This window comes from Sipha flava, unplaced genomic scaffold, assembly GCF_003268045.1.
Source record: "Sipha flava isolate LNK unplaced genomic scaffold, YSA_version1 71_pilon_pilon, whole genome shotgun sequence".
In the NCBI taxonomy this organism is placed as follows: Eukaryota; Metazoa; Arthropoda; class Insecta; order Hemiptera; family Aphididae; genus Sipha; species Sipha flava.
The window spans coordinates 482,361-504,002 of record NW_020273611.1 but is presented as its reverse complement, the minus strand read 5'-3'; the positions used below and the strand labels follow the sequence as shown (position 1 = coordinate 504,002).

General features: G+C 25.7%; 1 protein-coding gene across 7 annotated transcripts; it reads right to left on the bottom strand.

The window, feature by feature from the left end:
* Positions 1 to 978: 978 nt before the first annotated feature.
* Positions 979 to 19,074, bottom strand: LOC112692189 (rho GTPase-activating protein 190). 7 transcript variants are annotated; one of them, XM_025566764.1, is made up of 30 exons: positions 18,104 to 18,196; positions 14,996 to 15,257; positions 14,760 to 14,907; positions 13,131 to 13,220; positions 12,588 to 13,030; positions 11,799 to 12,028; positions 10,644 to 10,871; positions 10,293 to 10,479; positions 10,118 to 10,233; positions 9,901 to 10,053; positions 9,726 to 9,834; positions 9,516 to 9,639; positions 9,262 to 9,460; positions 8,413 to 8,580; positions 8,096 to 8,347; positions 7,832 to 8,022; positions 7,595 to 7,745; positions 7,369 to 7,538; positions 5,524 to 5,661; positions 4,643 to 4,687; positions 4,408 to 4,547; positions 4,099 to 4,275; positions 3,912 to 4,035; positions 3,592 to 3,855; positions 3,105 to 3,335; positions 2,954 to 3,039; positions 2,277 to 2,628; positions 1,919 to 2,050; positions 1,408 to 1,528; positions 979 to 1,350 (listed from the first exon to the last, which is right to left on the bottom strand). In XM_025566764.1, the coding sequence occupies exons 1-30, from the start codon at positions 18,121 to 18,123 to the stop codon at positions 1,152 to 1,154; spliced, it is 5,250 nt and encodes a 1,749-aa protein (XP_025422549.1). In that variant the 5' UTR covers positions 18,124 to 18,196; the 3' UTR covers positions 979 to 1,151. The 7 variants fall into 7 exon arrangements, with proteins under 7 accessions (XP_025422549.1, XP_025422548.1, XP_025422550.1 ...); XM_025566763.1 differs by having other exon boundaries at positions 980 to 1,350; positions 7,369 to 7,541; XM_025566765.1 differs by having other exon boundaries at positions 981 to 1,350; positions 1,408 to 1,513; positions 7,369 to 7,541.
* Between the last annotated feature and the right edge of the window lie 2,568 nt (positions 19,075 to 21,642).

Here is a 21,642-nt window from a genome sequence, read left to right as displayed (position 1 = left end):
GAATACAAGGAAAGTTAATAATATGAACTTAATCATAAATTTGTTATAAAAAATCAAAATTATAGAACATTAAAAACCAAATGTAATTTTGTCAATAGAATTAAATAAGTTTTAAGACTATTATTAATCATTGATGACTTACAGGAAGGATTACTCAAATTCAATAGATTATACATATATATAAAGTTTCGAATGTAAATGAAAATATTTAATAAATAATTTTTATATATCAAGCTTTAAAATTATTATTAAATAATTGATTAGCACAAAAAATTATATATAATATAAAGTGGGGCAACATAAAAAATATTTAAATTTTAGTTTTACTAAGAAAAAATAATTAAGACAAATTAAATACTACACATATAAAAACTATATTATACATAAATATTGACTTTCATAACAGGAAGTGACTAGAAAGTTAGTACAAGCTAAAAGATGCATGGAAGGAAATTATAGATGATTTTTCGTCAAGTAATAAATAAAAAAATAAAATAAAATTTAACTTAATGTAACTTAAATTATTCGTTTTCACATTTACACTAGAATTGGGGAGTATTACATTTTTGTTAGAAATATCATAATTGTAAAAATTAAAATTGCTAAATAAAAATAAAAATTTGCTAAACCGTTGGTAAAAATATAAAAAATGTTTTAAATTAATTATTGAATAACAGTAAAGTATATTAAAAATAAAATTACCATATTAAAGAGAATAGTATTATTTATGAACTATTTTTGTTCTGGAACCAAAAAATGTCAATTAAATTATAAAAGCACCATAGACAAGTTGGATATATAAAAAGTTCAAATTCACTCTAACTTAACTCGCTAAAAACTTATCTAATACAATCAGTTTATTAAAATTTTTAATTGTATTTAATGGCCCAATTTTTTAAAAGTAGTCAAACTCTGCCATTTTATACTTATAACTATAATATATTCTAATGCAATTGTTTTAAAATTAATTATTTTTTAGCAAATACATAAATTACTTAATAATACATTATTCTAGATATAAAAACAACACAAATAAACTTTTATCTTTGGCTAGGATTAATATTAGTTGTGAATTACGCATTACTTTATAGACAAAAACATTATAATACTCAATGTTTTATTGTCCATTTCTTATAATATTTATGTGCGTTTCATACCATGACAAATGCATCTTTACCACAAAATAAAAATGGATATTGGTCAATCATTGTCTGAACAGTATCTTCTAAGTGTGGTCGTAATTGTTCAAACCGTCCCATGTCATTAAACTCAATAGGTAATAAAGTAGGCCACCAACAAATAGCTATATTCTTAGAGTCCATACTGTTAGCTTTACAATTCTCTGCCACCCTATAAAAAAATAATATATATATATATATATATAATAACAAAATAAAATAATCTAACCTGACAAAGTGACGAAATATAAATTTCAATATTTCAAAATTCACATTTGGTAATTTTTTCAAAAGATTTCGAAGAGCCATTAAACGGCAACTTCTATCAGCTTTAACTGAAACAAAAAATTCTAAGTAATGTTTTAAGAATGGTGACTAATATTCATTTGTATTTATAAATTTTTATATCCAATATAATGGATTTACAGTAAAAGTATAAATATTATATAAAACTAGGAATTACCTTTTTGTTATAAATTTAATACATTTTTAGAATTTAAAATAACATTTTATTAAAAAAATTGATTTATTGACAAATGATAATCATAATAGGAGCATATATAAAGGAGATTTTGTAAAATAACAATAAAGGAAATGTCTGTGTATAGTTATTAGATAACTTTTTAGCGTCCAAGTAAAAACTATATGATTATTGTATTTTATAATACATATTGTTCCTTTGAGAATGTATTTTTTAAGGACATTTATATTTTTACTGTAATAAATATAAAATAACTTACCAGATAAATCTTCTAATTCGTCCATTAAGTCTTCAGTAAACAATGGAGGTAACTTTTTTGAGAAAAAGTCTTTTAGTGCAGTTGCAACAGCATTTACTGGTATGTCAAGGTTAGTAACATTAATATCGTTATCTAAAAAAATTAAATATGATAAATAAATAAACATGTAAATTTACTTATATTTAATCTATGTATGTAGGTACTATGAACACTTCTGTTTTTACAATATCGTTTGAACAATAAGAATAATTAAGATTTATAGAATTGATTTTAAAACCTAAATTAATTATCAACTTTACGCTTGAGATAAACATTTTATTGAAGATTAATAAAACCATATTAAAAAAAATAAACTAACCTTCGTCAAAACGCTGAAAAAGAAGTTCAACATGAGATCGATTTCCAGGCACCCTATAAAGGCCTTCAGAATCTAAACCTTCAACTTCAATAAATTTGACACATTTTTCCAACAATAATGGAATAACATTGTTTTCAGACTGAACAAAATTTTCCAATGTCGGCTGATGTGTCATTGGTGAGCTTCCAGTTTTAACTTTATTTTTCTTTTTCTTTTCTCTTTCTTCAGCAATTTTCCTAAGTTTTTCTTCTTTTAATCTTCTTTTTTCCAATTTTACTTCTTCTTTAACTCTTTGTTTTTCTTTTCTTCTAATAGATTTATCATCTTCTTTTCCTTTTAAATTGCTAATAGTCTAAAAATCCATAGCAATTTTTTTATTATAATAATCATTTAATTCTTGATTTTGATAATTTTTATTTTTATTAATAGAAAATAATATTTATTATTATTTATTAAATAATAATAAACCATATGAAAATTTTTTTTAGATAAACTTAATAAAAATAAAAATGTACTAATTTTATTTAGACTCCAGCACAAAATATATACATTAACCTTGCTTCATTACAAAAAAGAAAACTATAAAAAAAATATTTTTGTTGTTCCTCATAAATTCCATCTATATATTTGTATTCTGATGTTTATTTAAAAGTAATGTTTTGAATTTTTATACTTACTGAAGGAGAGTTCAAACATCTTGGTGATGATACATCCAAACTAGATTCTTCATCAAAATTGTAACTGATTTCATGCATGTGAGAAGCTAAAAATAATACCATTACAGTTTATAGAAATTATACATATATGTGTATATAAGTAAATACTTACATCTAGTAGAAAACATTGTTTCATTTTCAGTAATATTATGGGAATCCTTACTACTAAGAGCACCAGAAGGTATTACAGGTGGCTGTGGTGCAACCATTTGTTTGCGTTTATATCGTAAAGATTGTTTATCCATTAATCTAATTGAGGGAGGAATCCAAATATTAGGTTTATCATCTGAATTATCAGTTGATGAGTCTGAATTGATTTGATGTTGTGTTAAAATATTATTGGCTGTTAAAATAAATAATAACAATAATTGTATCTTTAAAAAAAAACAAAATACTAATATCTTTTTACAAGTTATATTATATATAAATATTTGGACAAGATCATTGAAGTAAGGAATGTTGCAACAAATTGAAAACTTAAAAAAAGTATATATTTTTATGGATATATTAGAATTTTAATGTATATAATAAGTATAACATACACTTGCATATGTGTGCATGCTCTGAGTAAATTATAATTTTAGACTTTATATACATACCATTTTTAATTTCATTACTAGGATCTTCAGAATAAAAACTACCTAGTTGTCCCGATAAAGAATTAAAATTCATACTAGATCCATTTGAAGATGTATTGAATGATGGAACTTTAGGTGTAGCTACAGGAATGGCAGTTCTCTTTTTTTTAGAACGCTTTTGAGTAGCTGATCTACGAGATAACTTTGAAAATGTGTCATTAGATGAATTAAATAGTGGTTCCCGTCGTTCAATTGAACTCCAATCACTATCAGAGTCAGAATAATCTACACAAAGAAAAAATAAATGTATAAATTCCGATTTGATAAAACAAAAAATATACTTTGTCTTCCTTTTTCTCTCCGTTGCCTTAACTTATGTTTACTAGATGCACTAAGATTATCTTGAACCAAAGTATATGAATAGTCTCCATCAAATGGATAATTACCAGGGACTGCATCTTTTACCTAAATAATAATTTAAAATATAAATAGTATTTAATATTGACTTTATGACAGTTTAATACAAACCTGAGCATATTCTGAACCTAAATCTACATTTTCTGGTGTGGCTAGTGGTGCACAGTTATAAGAAGAATTACCAGTATTATATGGTCTATTATATTGTTCTTTACCACTTATGAGATTCATTCGTGAGATGGCGTCTGTGACTAGAGTATAATCTTTCATGTTTAGTTTTCCAGGTTGCTGTAAAATTATTTAATTTAAAAATCATATTATAGAAAAGAGGTATAGAGTAGAATTGTTTATTATACATTTATATCAATGTTTGACAATAGTTTTGAAATAATACATACAAATTAATTAATTTTCTTTTACCTTCATAGTATGATTGCTATTTTTGAACCTTAACTTAGACATATGATGACGACCAGTGGTAAAAGCATGCTTAGAATAGTTACTTATCCATAAACTTTCATTAGGAGGACATTGCATAAATACAGAATCATCAACCCATCCTGAAAACAAAAAATAATTGTTAAACAATTTAAAATTTAAAAATGATTTATTTTACAATCAAATTTCATTAGAAATTTGTTCTCAATTAAACTACCTGAGTCATGTGTGGCTAATGACTCTCTTGATCCACTAACATCAGCTGCATTTAAAAAAAAAATACGAGAATTTGGTTATTTGTTCAACATTAATTAAAATCAGAAGAATAAAAAAAATTAGTTTTTTTTAAGATTCTAATTATGATTTATTATTCACCAAGCATAGACACCTACTTATCACAGTAAAATTATAAAGTACAGATGATAAAATATATGTTAATAAAAATAATAGTATTATTGGATACAGATTGAAAATATTGATTCTAATAAGGGTGTGTTAGGATAAGGGTCAAACTAATCTACAGTTATTAACACTAAATAAAACATAAAATTATATACATAAATATTTTTTTTAAATAATACAAATTTTATTTAGAAATCAACTAAGTGTACCGTTCTTAGTATTAATTTGGTATAAATAAAAAATATATTTAAGGAGTTCATTTGTTTTGGTATCTTATACATTATTACTATTCACACATTCTAAAAATGAGTTGTTTGAACTATTTTGTGAAATGAAAAGCTTTTATACTATATAACAATTGATAACTTTATCTTTGATGTAATCTCTAGATTTTTAATATTAATATGGTTTCTAGTTCTATTGTTATTACAGTTTATACATACATTTTTTTAACATGATGCAAGTCAAAAACATGCTATCAAAGTATAACAAAAACATTTAAAGAAAAATAAAAGAATGACTACGTAACATGCAACATGTACATTTTATGACAGAAAAGATAAAAAGCTAATTAATTCAATTTGAAATAGTTTAAATGTGTGAGCAAAAAAAAAAAAAATTTAAAATAATGATTTGTTTTGTTAATTATAAATGGGAAACCACATTGAAAATTTTGAAGAAATGTATTTTTGTTACATGTGATTTCATCAAGACTGGAGTTTGAAGCAATCATCTGTGAATTGTTGTTGATACCAAGTCCAGCATGGTCTGGCGGTGCCGGTTCAGGTGGAGTAGTAGGTGGAGGAAACACCTGAAAGCCTGTAATACCACCACCTAAGCGTAAATGTATAGACTATCAAAAATGAAATTATCCTGTTATAATGGATTTAATTTTGATAAATAAGTGCACAGTAAAAATACACCAATTTAGACACTATTTAACATTTAATACTTGAACAACTTTTTTAAAAAAGAATATCAGATATTTGAAAATAACATTTTGATTGAAGTTCTTAGGTACATAATATTATAATTCTAACTATACTCTTAATAATTATATTGCAATAAACAATTTTTTAGATTGGTAATTTACTATTAAGCAAATTATATTTTAATCTAACATCTGAAAAAATAATTGCACAAAAAGATGACATTTACAAGATTTAATTATTTATGATTTTATTTTAATTTTACACAAAAAGAAAAATTTTTCTTTTAAAAAAATACAAAAGTAATTTTAACTGTCAATATTATGGTAATGATGGCTTAAATAAATAGTTTAATGGTACTATTGTTCCTACCTCACAATTTAATTAGATAATTATATTTTAGTTATTATTAACCAACATATTTATAAATAATGTGAATAATTAGAGGCAAGTTTTTCATTTATCAAATTCAATATTCAACATATAATTTGAAGACGAACAGTTAAAAAAAATAAATAAATAGTTCATATTATTTAGGATTCTTGGTAGACAAGTTTCATTAAAATTAATTTCACATAATCAAACTTAATAAAATTAAAAAACTTTTATACTTTCATAAAGGCTGTAGAGTATTTTTTGTTATAATTAATAAGAAAATAGTAGATGATTAATAAATAATGTACACAAATAAAATATATATATATATATATTTTTTTAAATAAATGTTATTAATTAAAAAATATTATGTTAATAATATAATTTGTTTAAAATATAAAATGTAAAGTATACAAATTTGATCATAAAAAAAAGGTAATTTCCAGTTTAAAATTGAACTTTTGAATCAAAAGGTTATACACTAACATGTTATGTGTGTATATATATATATTTTATAATTATATTTCACAAAGAATATTTATAATATCGTAAATTAATTAAAGAAAATTTAGTTTAGGTATTGAGTAAACACTAAATAAAATAATTAAATAGTATACTAAAACAACAACTTGACTGTCAATAAGTTATGGATATTATGTAGAACAACAAACACTCATATAACATATAACCCTTGACATATATTAAATAAATTTTATATTTATTTTGAAATAATTCAATGTTACAGATTCAAACATTAAATAATTTATATGCAATTTATTACTTTTCTATAAAAATTACTAAGATTGCAACAAATAAACATGAAAAATATTTTATGATGAAATCAAAATGTGAATTCTTAATTTTTATTAGTTTTAAAAATTACCTTAGTCCTTAAACGAAAATCACAGACTACAGATTTGATATAATTCGTTGCTTTTAAAAATAATAAAATTGTAAAAGCCTATTACCTAAATTATACACTGTAGAACATAATTGAATATATTTATAATACAATATTATATATTTATAAATAATTTTATAACTATTCACTGTATTAAATGGAAAAGAGAAAAAAGGCTTCTGTTGAGTTTATTTTTGAAGGAGATAATCAATTTAATTCTATCAATATTATATATAGTTTAACTTGACAATGCTAACATTGAAAAGCTTTATTACAGTTACATTATAAAAACATTAATGTATAATGCATAAATTTTTTAAATTAGGATTATATTACCTTGTTGTTTATCTAAATTGTTGTTGGTAACATGAAGTATATTGTCGACTGGGGAAAATGTATCACTATCTTCACTTGGACTCATTAAATTTTCTCGTGAATGAGTTAAAGAATAATTATCATCATCTTGAGCTATTCCAGATGGCAACCTTCCATATACATTATTACTACTTCTAAAATATAGGATGTTAAATGCATAAATTAAGAAAATAAAATAAATTATTACCCATCATGTGAAGATAAATTCATTTTAGAATATTCAATTTTTGATAAAGGATTGATTTTTCTATAATTTGTTGGCTCTTCCATGTGGAAGGCTTGTTCAATTTCTGATTTCTTTTCCCAAACGTCTTTGAAAAAAGGAGTATAAAATGAACCTTAAAAAAAAAATTGAAAAAAAATTTTAATAAAATAAAATATATTTTAACAATAAAAATAAATTTATTTAGATATAGATAATAACTTTTGTTCATTGTAGAATTAGTAGTAGTAACAAATTGTGCTTTTAATCGATCAGCTATAGAACTACCATCATTAAGTAATTGCTGGCTTATATCACTAAGGAATGAATTTGTTGCAACAGGTTCAGTAACAGCCATTATTTGAATTGGTAAATTTGGAGTATTTGTGGAGAATGAACTACATGAAAATCCACTAGAATAAAATCAATGAAAGTTAAATTAAATTAGGATTTTTCTATTTTCATTTAATACTGATAACTAATTACTTAAGAGTGGCTAACGAAGCTTTACGTTTAGCATAGTATACTAAAATAAATCCATGAACCAGTTCTTCACGAAATGCATTTGCACCATGATAAGAAGACATAATCACTTCTACTTTACGTTTCGAAGATCCAAGAAATGTTTCTAAAATAATACTTCGATCTCCACTCAAATAACAACACTGATGACTTAATATTGGTACTAATAGACTTTCAACAGAATATGGATCATCACAAAACATACACATAATAATACTGGAAAAAAGTAAACATCAGTAATAAATATATAATAGAACAAATTTATTGTTTATAAAATATACCGTATTTCGGGGTCGGATGGATCCATAATTGATTGATATTCATTCAAAAATCCAATTCTGTGTGTAATACTTTCAACAAGTAATTTCATTGCATTGGAAATTAAATCTACATCAAACATTGATGAACCACTATTTGACACAGGCATGTCGATAAATGGACATTGTAAACTAAAAATAAAAAAAGTAACTTAAGTATGTATACCCTTTGGTGTTATTTTATCTTGGATAATGCACAAGACAAATATTTGATTGGATAAACATAAATAATATAATTATTTGTCATACTAGGGTTCAGGATTTATTGCACTAATAATGTACTTGAAATTTCTAAAATATACAACTACATTTTAATTTAAATAAAATTAATCAAAATTAAATGATATATATTATACATAAATAAATAAAACAAAATGAATCTATATTAGACAACCATTTTTTTTTTTTTAAACAACACATCAGAATATTCTAATTAAAATCCTTATTTGTGAACCAATACAGAAATATAAATAGCTTTAGAATATTAGAATATAACACCAACATAAAGGGATAAAATTATTAAATAATTATCAATCATAATTTGTTAGAAAACAAAATGTATAAAAATAACTTCTTGATAAATGTTAAAATATAATTTGAAACAAAAAATGATCAATAACTAATTTTACACTTAATCAAAACACAAGATATTGTTTTTGTTCTAAATTATGATAAAACTTTTAAAATAAAATTTTATATTTCTGTTTATCATTTTACAAAATTAATTTGTCCTAAAAAAATTCAACATTCGTGGATAATTTAATATTATAAAATAAATGTTTAAAAAATTGGTTATCTTTAGAAAATATTTACCTATCGGCTAAATTTTGCCCTTCTTCTTGAAGTGTTACATCTTTTTGTCCATTATCAGGTTCACTTATATAAAGCAAAATTATTGGTAATCCTTGAAATGGTAATTTGTCATCTTTTTCTAAATTGGACAACAAAGTCTTCTCTAGACTGTCTCTAATATACTCAAATGAATCGGAATTTGAATAAACACAGACACAGCCTAAATAAGAATATGTTATTAATAAAAAATTTAAATGGGAAGTAAGAGAATTTACCATTAGGTTTAAAATCAGCAGTTTGAAATGAATTTTGTGATAAATTTACATCTCCATTAATAACTCTATATTTTAGTTTATAAACTTGGTTATCTAATTCATATTCTTTATTATCACATTGCGCCTAAAACATTTTATTATTATTATTATTAAATACATAATGACTTTTAACAGCTGTTCATTTTTTTAATATCATTAAATTATAATTACTTTCAAATTTGTAGCAAACGCTTCTGCTAGTCCATTAGATCCTAGTATAATTAAATGTAAATTATTGTCTGATTTTATCATCCATTGCTTATTACTACCTGATGTAGGTCTATTAAATGCAAATTGATCAGTAAAATATTTTATAACATCAGGAAAAAAAATAGTTATAATTTACCTTTGAACTTTATCGCTTAAAAGTTTTTCAATTAATGAATCCATACAATTAGGAAATGCTGGACAATGTTCTCTAATAGGACAATGTACAAAACCTAGATGTTGGAAAAGCATCAGCTTTCTATCTTGATCTAGTCTATCCAAGGCTTTGTACCTTTATAATATTTAATATTTTTTAGAATATTTTATAAGAGTTTTTAGTAAATTAAAATATATACCTAGAATCTTCTTTAAGATCATCTGTGATTTCTTTTATGTCATCTTGTGTAATTGTTCCTGTAGGTGCTATGCTTTTGAAATGGTAAAAAAGATCTGCATGTTCCAGTAATAATTCCTGTGTAAAAAATATACATATTAATACATATACGTTTTATTTTATAATAAATGATATACCTGAAAATTGTGTTTAGCTTTTTCAATAATATTTTTTTGATGTTTATCATAAATATACTGGCAATCTTCATGTGATAATGCTTCAAAACATTCACGGCCCATAAAAAGTACTCTAACTTCAGACATTGGTTTTCCAGGTGTTACATAACCAGCTTCTTGTAATAATTGTTTAAATTGCTTTTTCCATCTAAATTAAAATTAATAAAAATAATAGTATTATAATTTAATGATTTGTTAATAGTAAGAATATTACAATGATTAGAATTATTATTAAAATCTGTTATAAGAATATTATAAGTTTTATTATTTGTGTATATTTAAAAATGTACATATATAAAAGCATATACATACTCTTGTCGATTTTGTTCCAACTGTAAATTATTGGCATGATTTTTAAATACTGATTCTGCCTCACTCGTTTCTAAGACATCACATGGTATTCGTCTATTATCTCTTTCACTTCCTTCTTCTTGCATATCTAACTCACATTCTGTCCATGGAATATCATCCGGGCATTCATAAAAATAATGGTTAAATTTTGGATGTTCTTTAATGTGTTTCTGAACAGTTGGCCAATCACTAAAACAAATAGCTCAAAATTAATTATTATCAGAGTACAGAATTTATAGAAATTAAAAATATGGTAACAAAATCTAAAATATACATAACAAATTTAAAAATATGCATTGAATAAATTTATTGTTTATTTATTTAATAAATATTGATCAGTATTATTTACATAAAAAATTTAAAAAATAATAATTAAAATAAATCAACCAAATTTTAAGAATTTTATTCAAAATAATTAAATAATTTTATTATTATAGACCATTATCCATCTGAAATATGTTTAATGGAAATCCTTCCTTTTCTTTAGTTTCACATTAACAATTTATAATTGCATCAGACGATACAGCTGATACAGGTCATTGTAATTTCAAAGAATAAAGTTATTTTTCGTTAATTTCATTTTAATCTTAAATTTGAATAATTTGTCAAAATATGCATATCTTATTTTAGATTTGAAATCATGGCTTCGAGAAATGACTTTATTTAGTACACTGCTATATTTTATAATAAGTAACAAAAGTATGCAAATGCTATAAGTCCTAAACCCTAATTATTACATTTTAAGTTAAAGAAGTAAAATTATACAAATATAATCAAATTTATAAATACCTAAATATTATTCTGAAAAACTTTACAGTTTAGTAAATTATTATATTTTAGATAATAATAAAAATATGATAACTATAAGTTCTAAGTCTAAACACACAAGAATTAATGATGTTCTCGCAATAATATTCTCACATATTATAACTGAAATTTAGTTACAACTAGCTCATCTAGATAGTGCTAAAAGAGTATAATATAGAACAAAAGAGTAATAATAAAACATTTTTAGAGAAATTCCCTTTAATGGTTGGGGTTGTAACTAATTTATTAAAAATAACTGTATTGTAATTTTTATTTAAAAAATACAATTTATAATTAATGATTACAAACCCATCTTTTAATGTTGAAATTTCAGGTACTAATTCTTGTAATATATCTGGCAACATTTCCATATAATTTTGTACTCTTTTGGATACTTGTTCATCTTTCAACATTTTTACATGTCTCCTAAAAAGTCTTTGAGCTTTATCTGATCCAAAAATTTCTCTGTACTTTATGTATTCATCACATTTGGAAATTTTTTTTGATGTTTGACTCCATAACGCACGATAATCAGTAACCTTAAAATATAATACATAATAGTACCAATAAATATCAAGTGATAATTATAGAATAAAAGTTATAGATTATTTCTCTTTTCACATAATATTTATATTCTAATAAACATATAATATAATCAAAAACCTAAAATATATACTTCATTTATTCTTAGTTGTTGAAATTATTTTACTATCCACCTTTACCAAAATTAAAGGCGCACATTAAAATAAAAAAAAAAAATTTGAGTTTTAGAAATATTCCTTGATATTTTTAGTTTATTACTATCAAGTAGTTGTTAAAAATTAGAATTTCAGTCTTAGAATGAAAGTTAAATTTTTCTTTAAACTAAATGATTTATAATATAAAATCTATGTAGATTAATTTGTGAAGTATAAAATAAAAAAAGAAATGTATTAATAAATTTCTATTATTTATTAATATATTTATTATTTCCATTTAATAATAGATTTATTATTAAATTTCTCATAGTTTAGAGTGTACTCTAAATTGAGAAAATATTCTAAAATATGATAATTAGTAACCTTAATTTAAAAATTGTAATAATAAAATAATATTTACTTGAGTTTGAATCAATGTTTGATATGCGTCAGTAGTACTATCCAAAACTTCTTTTCTCATACGAACTGATTCCAAATAAGGAACGATTTTTGTTCGACCTTTAAATCTATCAATAAGATGAGCTAGAGCAATAAAAGCTGTATCAACATTAATATTTTGATGAGCAGATGTTTCTACTATTGGTATGGCTCCCTTAAATTCTTTACGTGCAACAAGTTTTTCAACTTCCCGAACATATGCTTCATTGAATTCATCATTTTTTGTAGTTACTAGTACTACAGGTTTTTTGGTTTTAATCACATTTATTAATATATTAGTTACAACCTCTAATTGTTTTTCTATACTACGACTAGGGACAACACTGACATCAAACACACATAAAAAACCATCAACATTGAATTTACCATCAGGTAATACTTTTTGTTCATATTCTTTTTCAATACCTACAATAAATAAATATTAGTTTACAGTTATTATATGTATTTCATTTATGCTCATTTTTATGCAACAGATTGTTATTATAATGTAGTAGGTTTAACTCACCTAATTGGTTTTTACATATATACATTAATTTTTCAGCAGATGTTATTTTACTAGCAACACAGCGTTTGACATATGGATCCATTTTACCTCCTAAAACACAAATATACACACATATTATATATTGATTTCATCGTATTGCCAAAAAAGTAATTAGAAAAAAAAAAATCAATACGATTCAAGGTAATAAAAGAATTCCAGTGAGGTTGAATGGTAAAATTTACAGAAGTGTAATAAAACCAATTATGCTATAAGGTTCGGAGTGTTAGGTGGTTGACAGGAGAATAGAACAGAGTATGAGTGTTGCAGAAATTAGAATGTTTAAATAGATGAGTGGACTGACAAGATAGAATAAAGAACAAATATGTTGTGTGGACTACAGTATCCTCATAAATACTTTAAATCAACTCAGCATTGGCGATCCCTTACTCTCTTGGCTCAACTCATATTTATCTAACCGTCATCTCTATGTCTCTATCCTTAAATCGTCCTCTGCTGCCTTTGTTCTTTCTTCCAGTGTACCTTAAGATGCAGTTATTTCCCTTCTCTTCTTTGTCCTCTTTATTAATTCTATATCTGATTTTATTTTCTCCAACAAGATCTCAACAATTTGGTGTTGTGGGGTGAGTCTCTAGATCTCTCCCTGAACATATCCAATTGTTCGGTATTTTCTTTTTACTGTTCAAATTCTCATTTTAATTTCCCCTACATTATTCATAATATTCTCTCTTCTTGATCTAGGTTTTACATTTACTCGTGACCTTCCCTCTACCAAACACATTGAAGACATTTGTTGCAGGGCATTCAAAATTCTTGGTTTTGTCCGCGTTCCACCTTCGAATGTCAGCTTGCATCACCCCTCAAAGCTCTATACTGTGTTCTGGTTCGTGCTTGAATATGGCTTCATTCTCTGGGACCCTTCTACCTCTTGTGCTAGCGCTTTCATAGAGCGAGTTCAGCGAAAATTCCTCCAAATTGCAGCCTACAGACTTAATATTCCTCACTCTCCCTCTGATTACTCACCTGTACTACGTATCCTTAATATATCTATGTTAGCTGATCATCATCATGCATCTAATTTATCCTTTCTTTCCAATCTTCTTTCATTCAAAATTGATTCTCATTTTCTCTTATTCCTAATTAATTTTAGAGTTCCGCCCCACACCACTCGCTGCTCTAATCCTTTCTACATTCCTTGCTCTTCCTTTAATTACTTCAATAACTCTCCTATAATCCGTCGTGAACAGCTAATAATGACCCTTCTTTTGTTAGTGAGTAATTTAGTTTATAAATTAGTTTCTTCTTTCTATTTGTACTTAAACTTGTATATTATCCATGTTTTTGGGCTTGCCCGAAATTATTAATAAAATAAATAAATACAAATAGATAAATACATTTTTAAAAGATGTATCACTAATTAAAATTATTGATGATTAAAAATATAACTGTCTCATTGGTTTTCAATTATAAAAATAAAGAATGAAATTGATAAGTATTAAAAATATGCTGAAAGGGAGATCAAAGAAAATATAGTACTTTGCAATATTAAATATATTTCTTGCTTTTCTCAAAATCTAAAATATATTCTTACTTCATAGTATATTTAAATTAAAAACAAAAACATTAATTTACCTTTAAAAGGTTGAAATGATGAATCATCTATAAATTCAGTTTGTTCAATGACTTGGAAGGTGAAATCAACACCTTCTTCAGATGTTTTTGTAACATCTCCCCAGTACAAGAAATGATCATTATTAACAACTCTTCCACTAAAATCAGACTAAATAAAAACATTATATGTAAGTTAAAATTGTATATATTTACCATATTATAAATAATAATGATTCATGAAAAGTAAATATATTTACCTGACTTAATACAGAAATATGATCAACATTATAGTCATCTGCTAAAAATCTCATGAATCTGTTACACAGACATGATTTACCAATTCCAACAGCTCCTTTTTCTTTCTCTGTACCCGAAAGTCCCACAACAGAAACATTGATCCAGCGGGATGTATCATTTTTCTTTGCCATTTCCGAGACTTCAGATTTATTTTGACGTTTTGTCAATGTGGCATAAATTGGTGATTGAAAAGAGCATTTTGATTTAAGATTTTCTAACCGACTGCAATAAAATATATTACATGAATTAGATTTGTAGTCAATAAAATAAGAAAAAGCTTAAAAAATTAGTGCATAGACCAATAACTGAAAACTAAATTCTTTGCTTTACAGATGTTTGTTTTCTACGGAGCTATAAAATAGCATTGTCCGTAAGACTTTTTTCTAACTCTTTAATTAGTTACTAAAAATATTATTTAAGTAAATATTTATATAAAAAAACAATTCGTAGTTGGTACTTAAAAATATGTTAAATTAAATATAGCAACTTAATTTAATAAAAACAAATTGATAGATCGTGAATACTTACATAAAAAGATAGATTTATTATTTACAAATAGAGTTATGAGCAAGTAGAAATTTTTTATCATATTAATCGACAGTTTTACATTTGAATAGTAATAATTAAATATAATTTACCTAAATTTATTTCTTAAAATTACTAACAACTTACTTTTAAGTAAAATTTTATTTTCTTTAAATAATAAGTACATTGAATATTTAATATGAAGGATATCAAATTAACAATTTTACACATTTTAAATTCTGAAAACTGTGATTATCAACAGGTATAATATAAAATTATAGCCATAATTAATTTATAATCTAATACATAAAAAATATAGTAGATGACTATATTAATTTCATAGTTCAAAATATATTATAAATGTATTAGTATAAAAAATATAACTATTTTAACAAAAGATATATGGATAATAATTTGGTACTGAAACATTAATTGTTCTATGTGCACTAGTATTATACTTTTTTTAAATTTTTTAAATATTTAGAATGTTTTAGGTAATATAAACTAAATAGTAATTGATTATAATTAAAATAAATAGTTGTGTTAAACGGATCAACAGTGAATGTTTAACTAAAATAATGCTGCTATAACATATACATATATATATGTGTGTGTGTGTAATGATTATATATGCCCTTAAGGGTTTAACCCGCATATTTAATAAAATAAAAACTTATTATAATACTAGTTGAATATATACATATAGCTTTAAAAACTCAATTTTTAATAATAATAATATTATTTTATTTAATTAGCTTAACCCGTAACTGGTACAGTGAAAAAATAAACCGTAACTGATACAGTGCAGTGTGACATACTGCTTCATTTAATAACAATATTTGGACCTTTTTAGATTAGGTTCTTAAATAATTTTATGGATATTAATTATCAGTAAAGTATTAACAATCATTCTACATTTTTTTTTCAAACAAATTAATATTTCTTAGTGTTTCAATGAATGAATTGTTACTTTAAAAATTGTAGTATAATTATAAAAGACATACTGAAGAACAAGATTAAAAAAAAAATAACGAGAAAAATCATATTTTAGGTAAAAATAACTATGACCAAACTCCAATTAAAATACTTTATTATAGTAAATAAACAAAATATTAAATCTTCGAAAACAAAAATAAATACAAGAAACTTCAAACATAATAGTAAATATAAATAACATAATATAATATAATATAACTGTAGTGAACTAAATTTAAAAATAAAAACAAAAATTTCTTCAAATATAGAAATATATTGGATATCAAAAATGTTATGCATATGGTATAAGTGTGGTGTGAGATACAGCTGAACATTTTACCTCCATAAAAAGGTATACGTAACCTCCAAGCAATATTATCAATATTATAATTGATATGTAAGATAAAAAAAATGCAACGGTGTACGACACCGCACTGTACCATTTACGGGTTAAAGAAAATTGATGGTCAAAATAATATTTCCAAAAAGTCCTGAAAATAACAAATAACTTTTATTTTCATCATTGTTAATATCAGTCAATGTTTTTTGAATTCAAATATTAATTTTACAACAGTATCAATATTTATAAAATAAAATAATTGTAAATTTGAGTGTATAAAAAATAAATTATCGGAAATTTGCAATGTTTAGTATATACCAGTAAGGTGATATAAATAAAAAATGTTCTTATATTTGAATGAAATAGTCAAATAAAATAAATAACACTAATAAAACAAGAACATTTAAAAAAACAAAAAATAGTTTTGGTTCAAAATTTTAAATTTTGCATAAAAAGTATATGATAAGGATAAAAATGTAAATAAATATTTGTTATTAAATTTATTTAATTGAAACATTTTAAGAAGTATATATTTTCATGCAAAACTTTGTTTTTGGTAAAACAGTGCACTACATTTAATAAATAGAACAATGAAATTAAGTTGATTTATGAGAAAATTTAACAAGAATTGCTTGGTAGATTAATGAAAATGTTGTGGTCTTAATAAGTCCTTATTAATTTCATATAAAATTCTTTAATATTCTATACTACCATAGATCTTACATAAAGGAAATAAAATAAATGTATTTACAAATTTTAGCATTTACATAGTCATACTTTTTTCTTATTAATATATATTACTTTTTACTATAATTACTAATTGAAATTCTTTAATGATTCTTATTAATTTATAAATTATTAAAAAGAAATATGTTAAGATATGTATAAAATAATTTTCCTTACTTTTTGTATCTAAAAATTATAATTTCAATACTTTGAAAAAACATAATACTAAAATTTTACAAGACACTTAATAATTAAATATTTTCATAGAATTTAAAAGCTGAATTTAAAGCTTTAAAAATAAGAAACAAATTTTAATGTTTCAAGAAGATAATATGCTTAATATTATTTAATAATAATGGTTTACATTAAATTCCAAATATTTCACTTTTGAAATACTATTTTGCAGTCTATGAAAATACATATGAATTTATTTGTAAAATGTTAGTACTGTACACATTTAAAAAAATGTTAAAAAAAAAAAAAAGAAATTCAGTGTAGTTACCATCCAATGTTTTTCATCATTTGAGTTTGAAATAAGAAAAACCAAACCTTATGAGATGACAATTACCACATTTAATGACAGCTAAACACCAATCACCAATTTTTCTCTAAAAATGTTCAATCAATCGGTTTGAAGATTAGATAATCTTTGAAAAATACTTGAAGTTTTAATTTAATTGAAATACATAATAGGTAGATTAGCAGTGACTAGTTAAATAAGTAATAATTGGGTGCCAAGTTTTCAAAAATCTATTAAGAGTCAAACAAGAAGTCACTGCCATTGATCCTTACTATTTAATATCAAAAAAAATTATATTTTGTTAGAATATTGTAGAATATTGTTCAATTAGAAAATAGAGAATATGTTATAAAAACTTGGCACCAACAGGATATATGCACACAAGCATATGTAGTAGCATGGCGAAGAGAGTCATCAAGAGGCTCTACCTTTTTTTTAAACGTGGTGGGCACCCGAAGGAAGGTAATAATTTGGTTACTTAGTCAAACAATATAAGCTTGCTTCTATGACAATTTTTAAGAGTGATAAAAACCTAATACTAAATGTTCATGTATAACATAGCCAATGGGTCGTAAATGTGATCCTTAGGTACGCAGGTACACAGAAAAAAATACTTGGCTCTAAATTTCGAGTTAATATACTGTCCGGAAAAATAATTACAAACAACAATCAATATTCACCTAAAAATATTCTACGATGCCGACGGATGATAGTGGCCGTGAAGAACGACGTGCCCCCCCACCCTTATAGGGGATCGGTCGGAAAAGCTAAAATCGGCGGCGATTATCAGTGGCACACGTCAAAGGTCTGTGGTCAACAGAAGGGTCGTCGGTTGACCGGAGGTGGGGGCCATCTGAAAGCTCACCTGAAATCAATGGTTGACGGTGTTGATGGCACGGCAACGAGACCGTGTCGACGTAGACCGTGGGCGCACTGGACGATCCGATCTGCGGTGAATTATATTATTGAATTACGATCGCAGAAGCGGCGGTAGAACATGCGAATTTTTATATTGTCGGCGGTGGCGGCGTCTACGGCTGCGGCGGCGGTAGCGGCGGCGGCGGCGGTGGCGGCGGCGGCGGCGGCGGCGGCGGCTGCTGCTGCTGTTCGCGGAATCGCTCAGACGGCCCGCGGCTGCCCTGTCCCGCGGCGGTGGACCTCGGAGCGGTTTTCGGTTGGGGCGACGCGCGCCTGACTTTGCGGTCCTGGGATCGTTGTCGTCGTCGTCCACGTAGCGTTTTTAGCGGAACCCTGCGAGGAGTATCGGCGACGAATATTATCAGATTGTTGCTCTCAGGCATTGGCTATCAAAGCCTTTTTGCACTATTATCATTTCGCGCAGGTAGCGGAGAGAGAAAAACAATTTATGGAAAGACAAATGATATCAATATTTTCGTAGCCCGGCGGCACACGGTTGCCAACCGAAACATGGGCGGCGGCTGCTACGACGGCCGCGGCTTGGCGCACCGAGCGACGTGGTCACGTTCTCGTTCGCGGCCCGTATTGTGTCGCACACTCATTGTGCTTACACGTTACACTTTAAGGGGTTCGGCACGGCGGCTGTATCTTGCGTGTATACCATAGATGTTTTCGCGGCACGTTCGTTGGAATTAATGGGTCGGAGCCAGTGCGGTTTTAATATACAAAAACATGTCTTACAGGAAAAACTCTCACGTCCTATAGAATTGTCGAATTTTGTTAATTTTTTTTTTTTTTTTTTTTTATTCGAAAGAAGAAAATATTTCGCAGGTCGGATCAAAACATAATTTTCAAAATTATAATTAAAAAATCTAATAATTCCAATAATGCACAATATCTGCTTTTTTTCAAATGTAATTTTCTAGCACTATTCAAAGTAAAATGAAAATTCGGGCTTTAATTTGACCTGCAAAATGTTCTCATTTTTCAGAAAAAAAAATTGATCAAAATCCGACAAATAACTGTGTCGTGAGAGTTTTCCCCGTAAAAGCTTTTTAGTTCATGTAAACAGTAATTCGAAAAATAATGCTCAAAGTCGATAACTGACTTGTGCGTGAGTGTGCGTAAATATCCTTATCTGCGTGTTTGTCACCGCACACAACCAGTATAAATTGTGTATCGTAGTTCTCGATAAGGTTAAAAATAATTTGCTATTGACAATACGGCATTGTATATTATATTCGGAATAAGAGCAAGCTTCGACGGCCGTTGCATTTTTCCGTACGACCGTATCAGACCTCGGTACCGTCAGTCTTCACTAGCGCACCATATCACATACGTTGGTCAGTCCGCGCTCTAGAACACCAATTTCTTTTGTTCAATTGTTATTCCCTAAATTATTTTGTTTTACTTAAAGTAATAAATACGTAAGACAAATTCTTATAGTTTAATTATTTACACTTTATTATAATAATAAAAAAATAGCACCCGTTTATCAGTTACAAATTATAACAGCCGTCCATTATATATATTATTATATTATTATCGTAAAAATTGATCTAAATAAAATATAAACTAGTACATGTTAATAATTCACGACTAATAATTACAATAATAATAGTTTAAAAAATTGCAATTTATTTTAAAATTGTAGGATTTATAATTTCTTTTAGTAAATGACAATTATAAAATTCGGCCAATTGTGTTTCCATTTTTTATCCTTCCAGAAGTCGTCATCAGTGGCGTAATTAGGAATTTGGTTTTAGGGGGGGGATTATAGGTTTTAGCAAAATCTGTACTCCTCATACAGCAACCCCCCCACCCCACCATAACAAAATGTTTAATAATTTAAATTTTAATGTTAATAATAATAATAATAATAATAATAATAGTAATCGTAATAATAATAATATTGATAATAATCATATTATCACAATATAATAAATAAAAAAAAATTACATAAAAAAAGTTTTGGGGGATCCATCCCCCTAATCCCCCCCCTAATTACGCCCCTAGTCGTCATCACGCATTATTATTCCTAAAAACATATCTAAAAACAAAAACCATATATATTTAAACTGTGAATTAAAAAAAGAGCATGTTATAATATATTATTGTTTATTACCTTTTGGAGTCCAAACTACAAAATAACATGAGCATTTATTGGCTACTCTTAATTGTCCCTGAACCTGGTAGTAATAATTATGATTTTTGTCCAACTGCAGATCACCATTATTTTTTATTTTTAAAAATTTGATTTTTTTCGGATTTAATAATCACATGTCTGTGACACATGTTACATGTAAACAAGAATTCACTTAAAATCCAGTTTTGCGCTCTTCGACCAAAAGTAAATTATTTAAATTACAACCAAATGGTTTATGGTTGATTTCAGAAATTTGTTTAAATACATAACCCATATCAACTATACGTTGACCCTCAACATTAAATCTAAAAACAAAAAAACTGTTGGAAAAATTGCAAGCAAGTGGATATACGGTATATATATATATACATAACTTAAAATTGGTTAAGACCATAAGACACGTTTTTGTCTGTTGAATGGCTACTCGTTGATGGTGTATCTAATTTTTTAGAACTAC